Source organism: Ciconia boyciana, chromosome 6, assembly GCF_034638445.1.
Source record: "Ciconia boyciana chromosome 6, ASM3463844v1, whole genome shotgun sequence".
NCBI lineage: Eukaryota > Metazoa > Chordata > Aves > Ciconiiformes > Ciconiidae > Ciconia > Ciconia boyciana.
The window spans coordinates 31,166,103-31,183,001 of NC_132939.1; the positions used below are offsets into that span (position 1 = coordinate 31,166,103).

The 16,899-nt window shown below is 41.8% G+C and overlaps 1 protein-coding gene across 6 annotated transcripts in view; it reads left to right on the plus strand.

The window, feature by feature from the left end:
* Positions 1-16,885, plus strand: part of MIDEAS (mitotic deacetylase associated SANT domain protein) — a 52,757-nt gene extending 35,872 nt beyond the window's left edge. For all 6 annotated transcript variants that reach the window (XM_072865235.1, XM_072865236.1, XM_072865237.1 and 3 more), the window contains 11 exons: positions 1,643-1,963; positions 2,910-3,255; positions 3,727-3,793; positions 9,098-9,240; positions 10,108-10,211; positions 11,593-11,668; positions 12,860-12,948; positions 14,092-14,241; positions 14,446-14,619; positions 15,022-15,221; positions 16,663-16,885. In XM_072865235.1, the coding sequence (XP_072721336.1) occupies positions 1,643-1,963; positions 2,910-3,255; positions 3,727-3,793; positions 9,098-9,240; positions 10,108-10,211; positions 11,593-11,668; positions 12,860-12,948; positions 14,092-14,241; positions 14,446-14,619; positions 15,022-15,221; positions 16,663-16,885 (1,893 nt within the window). The remainder of the gene's footprint in view (positions 1-1,642; positions 1,964-2,909; positions 3,256-3,726; positions 3,794-9,097; positions 9,241-10,107; positions 10,212-11,592; positions 11,669-12,859; positions 12,949-14,091; positions 14,242-14,445; positions 14,620-15,021; positions 15,222-16,662) is intronic.
* The last annotated feature ends 14 nt before the right edge of the window (positions 16,886-16,899 follow it).

The window sequence follows — 16,899 nt, forward strand, 5'->3', positions numbered from 1 at the left end:
GTCACTTATGGGATAAACCTTTCTGTGCACGCTTAGCCTTACTCTAATAAAAGGTCTTGGAAGGACGCAGTCCTAAATCTTCTTGATACGATTGATTTTTATTTGCTCAAGCTTGGAACCTAGCTTTTTTTGAAGGGTTAGTGTTTCAGAGTGGACCTGTTTGCTCTTAAAAGCAACACAAATTACCAGGACTCTCATTTGGAGAGAGGCCAGAGCCCTAACTCCAGGCTCTGACGGATGCATCTTGTGACAATACAGTTTGCGCTTCCCTCAATATAAATATAGTATCAAAGTGGGACTTCAGTCTAGTGTCCTTCCAGCTATCACGGGTTGACTCTTCATGGGCCAGCTGGAGCATGTTCCCTCGCTTATCAGTGAAGCCAGCTTTCTTGATCTATGACCACAGTGAGATGACTGGAGGGGGTGTGTCTAAATCCTTACGACAGAACCTGCTTATGCTAGCTTTTTAATCAGAATTAGGTATTCTTAATGGCACACAATAGATTCTTTTTGAGGACTTCAGTAAATCTCTGCAAAATTTTGGAAGTCTAGGTTGGAGATCTCTTGCCATACTTGAGAGATAATGTGCTTTAGTTTCCACCTACAAAACACAGCTGTTCAGGTGGATTCCTCAGTAGATTGTGGCTCTGATGGAGGATGAGTTTGCCTACCTTATCCTATCCAAAGGCTTTCCAAACAGAGCTCTAAGTTAGAGAGAAGTTCTGAAACACCAAAAGGAGCATCTTCTACAGCCTCTAGACTGCACTTTACGAGAGCTCAAGAAGGCCTTTTATATCCTCAAGAGAGGTGTTTTGGAAGCTGTGCTTTAACATCTGGCTTCTAAGTGAGCTGGCAACTGTTTCTGAATTGAGAGTGGAATGTACATGTGGATAGTCATGTGAAGGACTAGAAATCACTTCTCTAACAGTACCTGAAGCCATTTGGTGTTACGGTATCCATGTGTTTATTCAGTAACTCATCCTCCATTCCCATCTCCTTGGAGCTCAATTTTCTAGGGTTTCCATGAGAAGAAGAAAGCAGAGACATGGAAACTGTAATGCCAATGCAAAAAGTGCGGTTACGCCTTGTTGATTCTGCTGAGTAAAAGTCCTTCAGGATCAAGCCTGGTTAGACAACAAACCTCAAAGGCTCCAGTTATGATAAGGAAAGTTTCCTCAGTCATCTAAATCAGAAAAAATGCAGCAAAAAGCTAGCTCTGTTTTTTGTATGAGAGATTTAATTAAGATTGTCATGGTTCAGTCTTTCCTGGAACAGAAGTCCAATGTTTAAAATTAATAACCTGCAGCTTATGATCATTACTAAAAATGAAGAACCTTTGTTGGAAGTTATCTGGCAGGGCACAAATTCATCTGTAAGATAAAATGTCACACCATAGGTAGTAAAATGATACTTAAGAATGATGTATACAAATATTCTAGCAGTTGAGACTTCAGGCAGTCCTCAAGTAATTCTAAGAAATTTTGGTAACAATTTTGTGAAGTATTCTTTCCTCCAGTAGCACTTTTCCAAATCCATTTCAGCTTGCAAATTGCATTGAGAAACTTGATATACACTGAAAGATATAATCCGATTTATTATGTAAGTACTGCAGAACTTTTAAGGAATCTATTTTTCTTCTCAGGAACTGGATACTTCAGAAGAGAAGACGACTGTGCTGATAGCAGCTCCAGGACCTACAGCTGCAAAAAGTGTTGTGGAATTTGCCAGTTCTTCACCAGCCCCGAAAAGAGCCCGGGAGGATAACAGCCTCATGCCTCTTATCATTCCTGTGTCTGTGCCAGTGAGAAAAATTGACTTGCAGAGCCTTGGAAAGGAAAAGTCTGAGGAAGGAAAGCTCCAGAGAGGCCAAACAAATGATCGAGCTCCTTGTGAACGCAAGCCTTCTGTGATAGTCACTCGGAGGCGATCTAATCGTAATACTAACATGGAAACCTCAAATCAGGTATGGATAGACTAAGAAACCAAAGATGAGCCAAATCTGTTAGATTTAATTACACAGTTTTTATCCATAAGCTTTTCTGTTGAAGTAGTTTGATCTCAAGGCTTGAATTTGGAATGGATGTATTTCTGGGGACTGTGGATTTTTTTCATTATAATATTGCCAAATATTTGGGCATCACTGGCTTTTCGTGACCTACAGCTAATGCTAGTACAGCCAAGCAATGCCCCACTACTAAACAGTGAATAAAGTCAGATGGTCAATAACACTAGAATAAATAGACTGAGTAAAGAGTGCTTTCTCCATACATACATAGATAATAATAAATTGTGAGTAGTGCACATATCTCTGTATATTAATAAAATCCAAAGTGAAGATTTATTCTCATGGAATTGAAATCTCTTACTGAGGTTCTGAAGGTCAGTACTTGTGTGTTCCCCTTCAGTGTGGTGCTGTTGAGTGGTTATGGATTTTTTTGTGTCTCTTCTATTCAGAAGTACAATAGAATGTTCAGATACCAGAGAAATGGCAGGCATCTATAGGGAGGTTTCTCTGCATTTAAATGCTTGACCATCTAAGACAATATTGTTATATTGTCTTCTGTTCCCTTATCGCTATTTGGTGTCACCGTGCATCTGTACCAGGGTTCTGCTATACTTATGTCCTCTTTTAAAGCTACCGTGAGGTCATTATCTTTCCAACCAAAGGTTGGACCAAGACATAGGTGTAGTTCTTGTAAAATATAACTTCATAAGCACTCAGAGCTAGTGTGGCTTCCTAATAGCTCTTGTGTCCCTTCCATTCCCCATCTTCTTCCTCCCTCTTTCCCTTTGTGCTAATTGTTGAGACACTCTCCAACTGCCCTATAAGAATGTTGTCATCTCACTGAAGTTTTTCAAATGACCTGAAGTTTTAAAATGAAATTAAGTGTGTAATGTTTTTCTAATAGCATGAAGATGCTGTTCCAAAGGATGAAGCAGAGGGCTTTGCCCGGAAACCAAAGCAGCGGCCAAGACCTGAGCCACTCTTCATACCACCAAAAGCTGGCACCTTTATTGCACCACCTGTTTATTCTAACATTACTCCGTACCAGAGCCACTTACGGTCACCTGTCCGTCTGGCGGATCATCCTTCGGATAGGAACTTTGAGCTACCTCCTTACACTCCTCCACCAATTCTTAGTCCAGTGAGAGAAGGATCTGGGCTATATTTTAATGCTATCCTCTCTTCAACTGGTCATTCGGTGCCACCTCCAATGACTCCTAAAAGTGCTCACAGAACTCTGCTTAGATCAAGTAAGTTCTACTTTATCCTTCCTTTCTTGGCTAATTTATGATTAGGAACTGTGGCGTAATAGGAGGAAGATCATGACTTTAGGAGGTGTGGTTATGTGGAGCTGGGACTTCTTTGTGATAGTCTGGGGAGCTGGGATGGAGGAAGTGCAGTGTTGCTTCCATCTAGGCATGCATGTTAAGATGCATTCACAAGTAATCTGCAACACCCCCTACTGACGTTCTTAGGAATGGAAAAGATAGTTCTTCCTCTATAATAGCTTGTCATTATCTTGAACTGAGGGGACAGTAAATAGTTATTACTAAGATGTAGATGGTGACTGGAAGGTAAGTTCTTGGTCATCTTAAACTCCATTAGCGTATGGGTACCTTTTTTTGGGAGATGGATAGCTCTGATAGATGTACAGTCTTCACACAGCTTGTATCTCAAATGCAAAGATGAGCTGTCTGAGCAGTTCTTTCTTTTCCTTGCAGATAGTTCAGAAGTTACCCCTCCTGTTCTTACGGTAGTGGGGGAAGCCACCCCCGTCAGCATTGAACCGTAAGTACCCAGGAGATTCTTAGCCTGGTAGTAAATGCGCTTCTTTTCTTCCTCCTAAACCTTCAAGCTGCTCCCTGTACCGTTGATGTAACCCTTAGAAACATTAAAGCTATTCTTATTAGTGACTCAAAATATAAATTGTCTTTATTAAAAATTACTCCATACGATAAATAATGTTTGTTTGGGCAAAGGCACCTTGTAATTCTGGTGATGTTAACTGCTTTCTGTTACTGCTCATCTGTCTCTGGGCTGAAATACTATTGGTTAGCTAAAGGTGAATCTGTCCTGTTTTGTTGTATACAAACACTTCTTTGTATGCTGTATATTTGTTTTAGAGTGGGGGAATAATGCTCCTTTAGAGGAAGGCCAGAACGCAGCATGGAAAAATGTAGTTAGCTCTCACCTGGACTGGTCAGATTGCAGGTTATCCGTGTATTAGCTGCAGCGCAACTGCGAACGTGACTTGGCTCCCTCCTGGGCTAGCTCAGTGTGAAAGCACTACAGCCAGTTGCATACAGTGTGTGTGGCCTGACCTAATAAGCCTCATTACTCTTTTTAGCTGTCTGTGTGCTGGGAAAGCTCAGACATATGTGTCAGCAGCACTGGGAACGCAATTTGGAGATACTGAAGCTGGAGTTATGAGCTTAGGCTTGGTGCCAGTCCTGCTAAACCTGAGCAGAGTAGCAAATGTCTCTCCCAGACCTTGCAAACCCTCTGGGAGCGTTACCAGCTCAAGTTCAGTGCTCTAGAACTACAGCAAAGTAGTTCCAATTCATTATTATACCTAGGTTAATGAACTCTTGCAAAATCTAAATATGGAGATGCATGGCATGGAAACACTCATATGGCATAAACACACCCACGTGGCTCTGCATTGCTGACTCTGTGCAGTCAGGAACCTCTGCTCTAATTCTGCAGCGTATCCTGTAGCATTTGAGATGTTTAACTCAAACTCTTCCCAAATAAATACCAGGCTGCTTTTGCTTTTTCTTCCAAAATGGCTTATATTTTAAAAATGAAGTGGAGCATTTGCTGTCAATTTTTTTTCTCACCCTTTTTTCATTCTGCCTTCCTGTTTGAAGCTGAGTTTTCTGCACTTTTGGCAGCAGGCTGTCCTGAGCAAATATTGCAATTGTGAATGAACCCAGATTATTCTCGTCACCTTTGCAAATCCCTTCCACACTGAGCCCATTCATGGAAATAAGCATATTTGGTGTTTTTTAAACCTGTTTTGAAAATGGCTTAATTCATCTTTTTGTTGTTGGTTCATTGCACAGCAATCCAGGGGAACCTCTTGAACAGGTATTTTTTGTTTCCCCCCAGGTCTTGACCTTTGACCTCTCTATGGTACAATTGGCTTTGGCTGTTAAGTCTTTTGGTTTAAATTGCTGAAGTTAATCACATAAAGTTAGCTGCAGTTTTAGTCATGTGTGAAAATTTTCAAATTTGTTGCTGGAAATTTCAAACCATAGTAACTTAGTAATGCAAGTTCACTTCCTATTGCAGAAAGGGAGTTACGTGCAAAGAGTTGTCTTGCTATCATCTTAAGTCTTACTGAACACATGCTTTTGCAGGTAGATAGGTTTAACTATTAACCAAGATAAATTAACGAACTGGTGTCATTCTGTGTTGTCAAAGTAATCAGTTTGCTGCTCTGAAGCTAGTTTGTGCAGCACTGTTGTGGTCAGTTATGTAGACATACCTTCTATAAAGGAAATATGGCAGGAAGCACTTTTTTTTTAAAGGGAAAAATGTTTAAATTGATTTATAGTCTTGACTCTGTCAGAAGTTGACTATAACTTGTGATTACCTGATACTGTGTTCTTAATTGCTTGTGCTTCGCCAGACCTTCTGCTAATGCTTTTCAAAAGGTCATTTCATTGCAGAGATCTGGAATAGGAAATGTGATAACGAAGCTTAATTCTTCTGTTTGTGAAGTAGTACAATAGGCAGCTGGTGTCACAGATCTTTGTGTCCTACCGGTTTTGCCATTCAGTTGCTCCAAAGTCTTAAAGTCGCCCCTCAGCCTCAAGTATAGCTGTGGTGCGTCAGCTGTGAATTGCCTTCCCAATTCACAGCCTCAATTCTGGATGTTACCACACTCGGCTGTATACTGGGGTGTCCCAGGAGCACTGTTGGTGCTTACAGGCAAGGGCTTTTGCTGTACTGAAATGTAGGCTTCATCAGTAAAGGAACCGTGGAATAACGTAGCTTGAATGGACCTCTGGAGGTCATCTGGTCCAAGCTCTTGCTCAGAGCAGGCCAAATTAGATCAGGTTACTCAGGTCAACTCTTGCAGTGGAAATCTGGTTTTATTTTAGACATTGCATGTACAAGGTCTAGTTCTTAGGCTTTTATAGCCTAGGGATGCCATGTTCTAAGTTTAGTTTCAAGATAAAAAGTAACTTCTGATAGCCCTTCAAGCCCACGTCCTTTCCCTCCAGCTTTTCCAATTTCTTCTCTCCCTCTCACGAGTGAGGCCAGAGGACTCTGTGTCTTGGGACACAATCTCCCAAATTTCCCAGTGCAGTAACAGGCTTTTTATCTGTTGCCAGTTGACAGCAAAGTGTCAGTTTCTGTCAGTCATCCCTTCTAGGGTGGATCAGAATCCATTACTCTTTCCCCTGCTGTGAAACTGCATGCCGTAACAATAAGCGAGACTAATCACAGTGAGCAGAAGGCTCCACATTAACATCATTCTTCAGTCCATCACAGTGTGCTGAAAGGAGGACTTAACCAAGGTGTTTGTTTTGCTTTGTTTTTTAGCAAGGTCTTCTCAATCTTGAATGAAATCTCTTGCTTTTTATTTTTGGTCTGAATTGTGCTGTTTCTGTCCAAGATAATCGAGACAGCTGAAGGAAAAATGGAAAACTGTATAGTGTTATCGTTTTAATAGACTTTTGTACCTGTAAAACACTCAAAACCAAACTTTGACGTTTTCTTGGAGTTCTTCATTCTCTATGCAGGTTCCGCTTTTAGTGTGCATTTGAAATTGAATTACTTTTGAGAAGCAGATCCTGAAACAGTTACAACCATGGGCATCAGAGATGGGACATTTTCAACTGCTTTAGTTCTCCCCTGCCCGCGGCCATGATGCGAGATGTGTAATGTCCCTATCGCTTTACCTTCGACAGGTATTTGAGATAGTGTTTTTGGGAAAATGACAGACAGTATATGGCAGCCTGTCTAAAACTTTCCTGCTACATCTGTTGTGCTGGATGTCATCTTGTCATCACCTACTGGAAGGAAGTTAGCATCAGTCTGTGCACCTAGCAGATTCTGTCTGTCCAAGTAGGAATCCCACCCCGTCAATGTCAAGCTGCTGCTGAATGGGTGGATGAAGTCAAAACAAGTGTGCAGGGTAGTTATCTTCTGCATCTCTTCGTTTATACGCACATGAATTGTAAACCATTCCCCTCAAGTGAGGAAGTAGGTCTGGATCTGCTATAGATGCAAAAGAAATAGTTGTAGAATCTCTTTTTGTGTGTGTTTCAAGTCAGCCATTTGTTTTGAATGCAGGCTTTTCCATCTCATGACATCTGATGATGCGGATGCTTACTGACAATAGCAAAGTGATGTATTAGGCAGCAAAAAGGGAATGAAGGTGTTTCCTTCTTCCCCTTCCATAAGAGAAAACGATACCCTCTTCCTTCCCTTTGACACCACAGTCTTCTAGGACTTCAAAACATCCTATTGGAACATTTGCTAGTATCTCTCTGGGTTTTTGAATGGGTTATATGTGTTGTTTCAAGGCCTCCCCACACCTTTTCCAGACTCTTGCTTTCCTAATAGATGTGCACGTGTCACTTCAGAACATCAAAGGACCAGAAGAGTCTGGAAGCTGGCGTTTCTCAGATGTTTCTGTTACTATACCTTATTGTACTAGATCATGCTTTTTTCTCTGGTAATTGTGTTTCCCCTCATGCTGGGGGGGAACCAAGCCAAGACTTGAGAATTATAGCAAACCTTGCCCTGGGCAGGGAGTTTTATCTTTTTTCTAATGAAGCAACTTCAGAGTTTAATCATCTTGAGGGCACTGCCTAATCTACTCTCTCTCTCTCAAAAAAAAAAAAGGAAAAAAAAAGCTTATTTCTCCGTCCTTTACTATTTCAGGAGCTACCAGTATGGTGCTAATTGACTGACATCTGAGAGAAGAACACTTTTGCATTAAGCATAGCTATATTATTTCAGGATAGGAGATTTTCATTATATTCTAAGTGGTCTGAGCAGCAGCTATTCTCAAATAATCTGGTTGTCTGATATCTTGGTTTTCTGAAGGGTCTTTTTGCTAGCTTAGTTTGGACATTTCTTTTGCTCTCTCTTCTGGACCTCTGAATTGCATACATAATTGATACATTACTTAGAAAGCTGTCCTTGGATTTATCCAATATATTTTACACTGAGTTTGTGTAGCTACTGCTGTGTCTCTGCGTATTTTGCCATGGAGTAAGAGATGTAGAGCAATGACAAAGGACACCCATGCTCTCACCGCTTGCTGTGCTATTGGTGTAGACCTCCAGGCCTCCAAGTCTTTCAGTAGTGGTTCTTGCCTCTCTCCATGCACGACATCCTGTTTGCTAGTACAGAGTAGAATATCTGTGGATGGGCACTCAACTTAAAGGAAGTATAGTGCTCTGTGGATTACATGTTGTGAAAAATCTGTCCGCTAATTCAGAATCTAAAAGTATGGGATTGTTGCTAAAAGAATGGGATTTGGTTTTGATACAGAATGAGCAATACAGCTTTCATTATTTTATATTTTTGTTTTCAGTTGTTAGAAATAGTTTCTAGAAGATACTAGTTTGTGTCAAGATCATAAAGGACCAAACTTTGAGATTGATCCTGCTTTGAATGGGGAGTTGGACCAAACGGGTTGAAAAGGACTTCTGGAGACTAAATGATGCTATGATTCTGTAGTTATGGCTGGCAAAATGTTAATACTAAAAAAGGCTCACCTATCTTATGCATGAGGAGCAAGCTTGCCACGACTCCATGTGACAGCCTCTCAAAAAGTGATGTTTATTGAAAGTGAATAACTGTTCTTTGAGCAGTTATTAGGGGATCCTAATTTAAATACAATTTCAACCATTGCTGATAAGACAATGGAAACTGGTAATGGATGTAAAACCTCTCACCTTTTGAGTCATACTTATTCATGTAACGTACAACACCTGAAAGCTGTTCATGTTATATGCAAGAGCCTGCTGCATTTCGGTTTCTTCATAATTAGTGCTTTTAGCAGAGATGGAGACTTTCTGGATAACGTAAAGGGGGCCTGACAGTTACTTGTTACCTTTTCTGCAGGCGAATAAATGTAGGAACTCGCTTTCAAGCAGAAATCCCATCACTCCAAGACAGATCTCTGGCAGCAGTTGATGAACATAAAGCAGAGCTGGTGTGGCAGCCGTGGGGCGACCTGGAAACCAACAAAGTCACCCAAGAGAATGGTAAGAATGTGGAAGGCTGGTAAACGGGACTGAATTGTCACAGTTGTAGTAGGGGTAACCACATATCCACTGCAGGCATAATTTAAAATCTCTCAGAGCTGCCAGTCAAGTGATGTGTTTGAGTGGTTTAAAACAGTCTTAGGAGTAAAACTTGTTTATCAAGTTGTGTGTGGCAGGGGGGAGGTTGATAGGATCAGGTTTTTTAATTGAGATAAAATGGGACCATTTGTTACTGGCCAGGCAAAGAGCAGCTTTTTGCTCAGTGAAGCTTCCTTGTCTTTGTTAACATTTGAACGCCACATGCACTCAACTTCTGTATTTTCAAGGGATGTTCTAGACGTAATAGCGTTTTAGAAAAATCAAGTTGTAGACAGAAGTCAAGACGAGGAAGCAGGAGTTGTGGCAACTAGTAGGAGACTTGGGGAGCTGTCTGCTGTTGGTGCACATGGGCCGTGGCATGTATAAATCCCGAAGGCAAGAGGAAGTGGGCAGGCTTGGAAGAAATTTTTCTGATGAAAGAGAAAAAAGGATATTGTGAAATGGAAATTGACAATATAGTAAAGGGGGGAATTCAGGAAATCTCTGAGGTGAAGGGAGATTGGGAAGACATTATAGGAGGGAGGAGATTTGCAAGAAACTCCACGTGTAAATAGTGCTGCATGCAGAGTAATGTTGTGTGACCTTGCGGTCTAATGAATTCTTGTGTCCAAATTTGACCCGGATAAATTTGCAAGGACGTTCAACTTCTGAGAGTTTTACTTTCTGTTATGTCTAGCCTTGCTTCAAAAGAGCTAATTAATGATGCGAATCCTGTAGGAAATTCCATTTTAATCTTATCTGATTTTTTTGGTACCTCTGTGGAAATAGTGGAAAATCTGCTAGCTGCTGCCTGTTCAAGCATTTTTCCTGGGGGTGGAACCAACCAGGAGCTGGCGCTGCATTTCTTACATGAAGCAAAGGGAAGCATTCTGGTGAGTCTTCCCAGCTTTTCACCTTGATGTGGTCAAACGTGTTAATGAAGGCCAGGTAACCTGTCACTTGATGAGAGGAGAGCCTTGCAAACTCCTTCCTATGCATCTGGCTCCCACTGTTTAGTGTCCCTTGGGTGTCCCTAAAGTGTGTTCTGCCTGATGTACAGTGCCATGTTCACTTACTATCTTGCATATTTCCAACTTTGACATGTTTGGCTTTATAACAAACAGACTGACAGTCTACCAGGGCGAGTGAGCTGAGACTGCTAAATGAGTCTTAAATGTTGTCTTCCTGGGAAGGTGACCATGTTGGAAAGAAAAATAAGAGGCTGGGACTGAAGCTGAGACATGAAGTGCAGTGTCTTGCTCCTCTTACTTTTGGCAGATCCATTTAACTTCTCTGTGCATGTCTATAGAAAGGCTGTGCTGCTGATTTTGTATCAGTATTGTAAGACATGACACACTTTAATAAATGCCCTTTGTCACTGCTGGGAGGTAATATCAAAGAGCAGAGCATAGCATATGGCACAGGGCTGTCATCCTTTTATAGTTCTATGATTGATTTAACCTGGCATAAATCAGCTCTGTGGTCAGGAGTATCCCACACTTTTGCCTGGCTGCTAGTTTCCCATCCCCTGTAGTGCTCCAGCACTGACACTTGTGAGACTGTATTGACCTGCATTGGAGAAGAGAACAAGCAAAAAGGAGTTTTTGTGTGTATGTGTTAGGTTTCTGCTAGGTAAGTTCCCAGAACCAGCCCACCATTGTGAATGCTGTTGCTGGCATTAGGGAGGAGCAGGGCTGCCCCTGGCAGCAGGAGCTCACTGTTTAAGGTGGTTTAAACTGCTAATGGAAGCACGACTCCATTCTCTCCTTCCTCCTAACTTTGAAAGCACTTCCAGTTTAAATGCAAAGTAAAAAGCAGCTTGAGAGGAGGTTTTTTGGTGTGGAATCTTTCAGTCACATGACTGCTCTGTTTTATTTTGAAATATTGCTTAGTTAAGTGAGATAAGATCACAATGACTTGGATGTTCAAGACAGACATCATTTAGGGCAGCGTTTTTGGATGTGAGTAGGTAACTTAGGCCTTCAGTGAATGAGAGGAAACTACTGCGTGGTCTCTGTCTATGGAATTAACTCTCTCCCAATACCGGGGTGGTTGTGTTGGAAAGCATCAATTTGCAGAGACATGAAGAGGTGCTGGTGGTACCCTAGACTCAGTGGATAGTCAAGAAGGTGATTTTAAAGTTGTCCCAAATGTTAAACTGTGCTATGGTTCTTTTCAGTTAGCTTGCCAGAAAGGAGAGGATTAACGATTGCCTGATCTTTGTTTTAAATACACCAAACATTAAATTAATTATTTTGTTTGTGTTTATCTTAGGGAGCTTTGACCAAACTGCTATTGAAGATGCCAGTACGATCACCTACCCACCCTTTGGCAGATTATCACTACACAGGTTTGTTAACCAGAATAACTCTGTGCTGCCGGCTTATCATAAAGGAATTTTTCTATCCTTTTCTGCTCTTTTGGGGAACTCTGTAACATTACAGTAAGACTAAAAGACTGCTCTTCTCTCTGGTAAATCAAATGATGGCTTGCCAGGGATTTTGCCTGTGCGAATTATGACGCTTGTAATGTAAGAAACACTGCATTTCTCAGAACATGTGCGTATGCGTATTTGCACGTGCGTGTGTTCTGATTTATTTTATGGGGAAAAGGGAATGTGATCCCTTACACTAAGCCACAGAGAATGCAGAAAGATAGCTAGTACATACAAGAAAGGCTGTGGTAACCTCAGAACCGCAGCCTCTTTGGCATGGATTTCCAGGGCGGAGTTAAGAGGCGGTTTTATGGGAAGAGTTTTCAAGCTTGTTGAGTAAAGCTCAGCCAGCTACTGATGCCTGTCAAATGTTTCTGCAAAATTTAAATGCTGTAAACTGCCTTTGTAGTCTTGTACCTAGTTAGAAAATAGTCAGCTGTCTGACACTAACTTCAGTGATCTGGAGTGACCCTAGCCACCTGAAAGACCTGATGTAAGGTGGTAGAGACACATCTGATAAGCTGGCACCACAAACCATAGAAATTGCATTTCATCATTATTACACACTCCTACTGTAATGGTTGGGAAATATTACTGGAGTAATATCTATAAGGCAGGAGGAGATTCCAAAACGTGTTTCTTATTAGAGGCAAGGGTGCTAGGATAGTAGGAATATTTGAGATGTAATAGATCTTCAAGTACAGTGGATTGCTGCTGAGAGAGAAGATCCTGTTCTCCTGCCCCTCCATTTCCCTTGTATAAAATCTAATGGCTGAGCCACCACAAAGTGTGTCTGTTCACCTTGCTGTTTTGTTGGAAAACATCTTAGTTCATCTAATTGACTGGTTTTTGCAAGCTGAACTGGGTTAACCAGTGGTGACGAGTACTGGACATAACACAATGGAAGTGACGAGAGGAGGGCTGAAGTGGAGCAGTAGGGGAGGGTTTAACAGCAGTCTGCAGTTATGCTGGATTAGGTGTGATGTGAGGCTGCACCCTTGCATGTGTGTGTTGGTCTTATTTAAGGCAAACATGAACAAAAAGTACATAGAAGAGTAAACATTTGAAATTGCAAGGGCTTCAGTTACAACTTTTTTTTTCCTACAGGATCAGACAAGTGGAAAGTTGCTGAAAAAAAACTTTTCAACAAAGGCATTGCAATCTACAAGAAAGACTTTTTCTTGGTCCAAAAGCTTGTAAGTTACTTTTTTTTAATGACAATTTTTTTTAATGATACATTCTTACACTTTGTTGAGCATTTAATAGAGGGAGTTCAATCTTGATTTTTCTGAAACCTCAGTATTGACCATTAAAGTCCTGCACTCAAAAGATTTCAGAGAAATGTTATCATCCAGCACAGCATAAAATCTCACTAGATAGCTAGAACAATAGTGTTTGTTTTGCTGTTGTTGTTTACTTAACTCTTGTACTTACTGCATTACTTCCATTAGTCCACGCTGCAGATATCACTTCTACAGGGCGTATTTATAGAGTGCTGGTAATGTTCCAGTACAACTTAAATGGCTTGCTTATAAAACTAAATAGAAACACACCCTTGCTGCTGATGAAAAGGACCAAAGAAGGATATGTGAATGATGCATCCTTTAGGATCTCTCTTTCCAGTTTTCTGTGACAATGATAGTAAAAATGATAATTCCCATTTATTTTCATGAGGTATGACACTTTAGTGGGGAGGAAATCACTGAAGGAGAGTGCAAAACCAGGAGCTGCATACATATTTCCTGAATAAATTCCCAAAAGGCATTTAAGTTGCAAAAGCCTGGAAGCTGAGAATATATTCCAAAACTTCCATCACTGATAGAGAATATGTAGATGGTCCCAGGTCTGTACTGATAATTGTCTACCACCATGTGTATGAAATGCATGTGGCCAAAATGGGAAAGGGCTGCAAACCTTTTCCATTTTTGGATCGGTATTCTGGTCTGGTCTTCTCTGAAGTGCTGCGGGGAAAATAAAGATCCCCATAAAACTGAAAGGCTGCTCTCAAGCCTGACAGCTCAGTTGGAATGTCTCGGAGGCTAAGAGGTGCATTAAGCTTACAAAGTGCCAGGGTCTGTCACCTTTACATTGACCAGCTTTTCTTTGGAAAGTTGGTCCTGTAGTTCTTGGTGAATAATAGTGGCAATAGGGGATGGGCTGTGGGACAGGGCATAGAGGCGAACATGACACAGAAAAGAAGGCTTTAACAGCAGTTGTGGTGGAGTGGAGACTACTGAGGAAAGAAAAATACCAAGTGTATTTATTGCCCCTTTAGTAATTATTTATAAGCCTTTTTAAAATCCTGTAATCCATTGACTTTTATGTTTTTTAAACACCAGATAAAAACCAAAACGGTGGCTCAGTGTGTAGAATTCTACTACACCTACAAGAAACAGGTGAAAATTGGTCGGAATGGAACCTTAATCTTTGGGGACATTGATGTTGCTAATGAGAAGTCTATGAAAGATGAAGCTGAAGTTGACATAAAGGTAACTTCCTAAATTTCTCTCACCTCTTTTGGGCTGTGGTGTGAAGTCTGGTTTTTGTCTGTTGTCTCATTTGCTGGTAAAATCAAAAGTAAAACAATCTGGCCAGTGTGGAGGAGTCCAGACTCACAAACTTGTGTCCTGTGTCACATAATGACATTTACTTACAGCCACCAAAATTAACAGTTCCTTTATCTTCTGGTGAAGAGTTCCCATAGGTTTGCACGTGTTCTTCCTCCCAGAAGGGACATTTACAGTGAAGAACAGGGACATGTGGAGGAGGAAGAAGAGGAGGAAGAAGAGGAGGCAGAGGAAGGGTTGGATAACAGAAAGAGCACAGTTCCTCTCAAAGATGAACAGACACTACAAGACGGTGTAATAGTAAGTGCTGCATTGTGCATATTGTGCTTTCTATGCCACCTTCACCCTGCAACTAGTTTAGAAAATACCAGGTGGACAGTTCCAGATGGAAAAAGTTTCCATCTCTAACTTCTCCCAGAGCAAGAGACTGGGCTGAGGTAGCTTAGAGTATCAGCAGCAACCAGACTGTGTGCTGTGGCGGGAGAACTGGGATGAGTAAGGGGAAAAAACCTCAGTATAATTTTTTGTGGTTGGTGCACACATAGGACCATGATGAGAAATGTCCTGAAAATATCCTGAAGACTTTCTTGGTAAATACAACCTTGATCTGGAATAAATGAAGCGCAGGAGCTCAGCCATTGTTTTCCTTCTGACGGTGGGTTTAAGTTTCAGTTTACCTTAACTGTTCCCCTCTCTCCAAAGGCCGATGATGCTAATACGAGGAGTCAAGAGGCAACTGTCACAGGCAGAATTGGAAGGAAGCCAAGGGAGACAACACTGAAGCCTCGAAAGCCTATTACTGCTCCAGTGCAGAGGAGGCGGCGGAAACAAAAGATAAAATCAGATGCTACCAGTAAAACTCAGAACACAGAAAACACATTTCCATGTAAAAAATGCGGCAGGTAAGAGCAACTCTGCTTCCAGCAACAGTCACAGAATTGCAGTAGGGCATCTCCTGTGGAAGCTTATTCTCAAATGAGCTGTCCTTCTATCTGTTTAGGCTAGAGACACTGGCAATAATTTTATTGACTTATTACCCCACTGATATTTGCAGATTAGGGGTTTTTACATATATTGATATTAAGATACTATTGCTTGGATAATTACCTGCTGCTGACTGTTTTTCCACAAATGGAACGAGACACCACCTGCATTTCACTGTGTGTAGTATTTGGCGTTAAGCTGCAGTTTCAAACTGCTGTATTGCCCCTCTGTAATGCCTATGTTTTTGTAACAAGTAATTTCTATATATTTGCTAGATCACGTATTAAGAACATGGTATAGACTTACTTATGAACAGTGGTATGGAAATACAAGACACTACCGTTGTTATAGCAGCAGATATTAGGCCAGTGGGTACACAGTTCATCTGGTTAAACTTGCACCCATCTTTTGTGTCTGTAAAATATATTTGTCTTTCCTCACACAGTTCTAGTAGTTTTTGTAAGTTTGTTGCCAACAGATTCATAAATGTCCAGAAAATTCAGTTCCCTACGGAAATTGCTTACTCTTAAAACAATAGAGAGTCTCGTAATACCAGTGGTTATCCCTTTATTTAAAAAAGGCACCAAGCTAAGGGGGTGGCACGAAAATGCAGTTTCCACCTAGTTACATCACCAGGGGTGTTGACAGATTCCTGCTGTGGCTGGGACTTCGCTGGTCCTGCCAAGGTGCCTGTCTCTGTGCCCTCGGGGAGCGTGTGGCATTGGAAAGGGCAGTGCTCTGAGAAGTCAGGCCGTTGGGATTTGGTCCTGGCCACTGACAAAGGAGAAGCAGGCCAGGATTCTTAATGGCGTCTAAACTTGTCTTGTGACATTTGGTGCCAAATCCAAATAGTTAATGGCGAAAGATGGAGGAATAGATCATGGAAATGCAAAGTTAGGAGGAAATAGCTCAAGCGTTTCTAGCTGCGTGGACAGGGCTCAGGAGTGGCGTTTGGCTGTTGTTCACCTCCATGTTTATTATATTTTTGCAGCGTAGGGGGAATGCCTAAAAACCAGGGCCCTGTTGTGTTAAGCAGCACGTGCGTATTTCAGATACCCGTGCTGCCCCTCTGAATTTAGAAAATTTGAGAGCTGAATGAGAGACAAGAGGAAATGGCTGTATTAAGAAATGAAGCAAATGGTTTGAGGGTGGTCAGGATCTCCTGCTAGCACTTCACCTAGTGCTGGCACATGCCAAGTCAGAGGTGGTATTTGCTGTAGATGCTCTATTGCAATGCCAACGTGAGTTCCTGCGCCAAAGCTCACAAACTTGAGGATGGAGCAGCAGAAGCTCTTTTGGAGAATTAATGAAGGAGGCTGTAGGCGAGACCAATGCTAACATACACGTGTGCTTCCTCAGGGTGTTCTACAAGGTGAAGAGCCGCAGTGCTCACATGAAAAGCCACGCGGAGCAGGAGAAGAAGGCGGCCGCGCTGAAGCAGCGGGAGAGGGAGGCGGCAGCAGCAGTGGCGGCGGCGGCAGCAGCAGCCCACAGCCGGGCCCGGCAGGAAGAGAGCAGCGAGAGTGGGAGCAGCAGCAGTGGAAGCAGCAGTGTGAGCTCGGACGAAGATGGAGAAATATAGCAGCAGACCAGAAG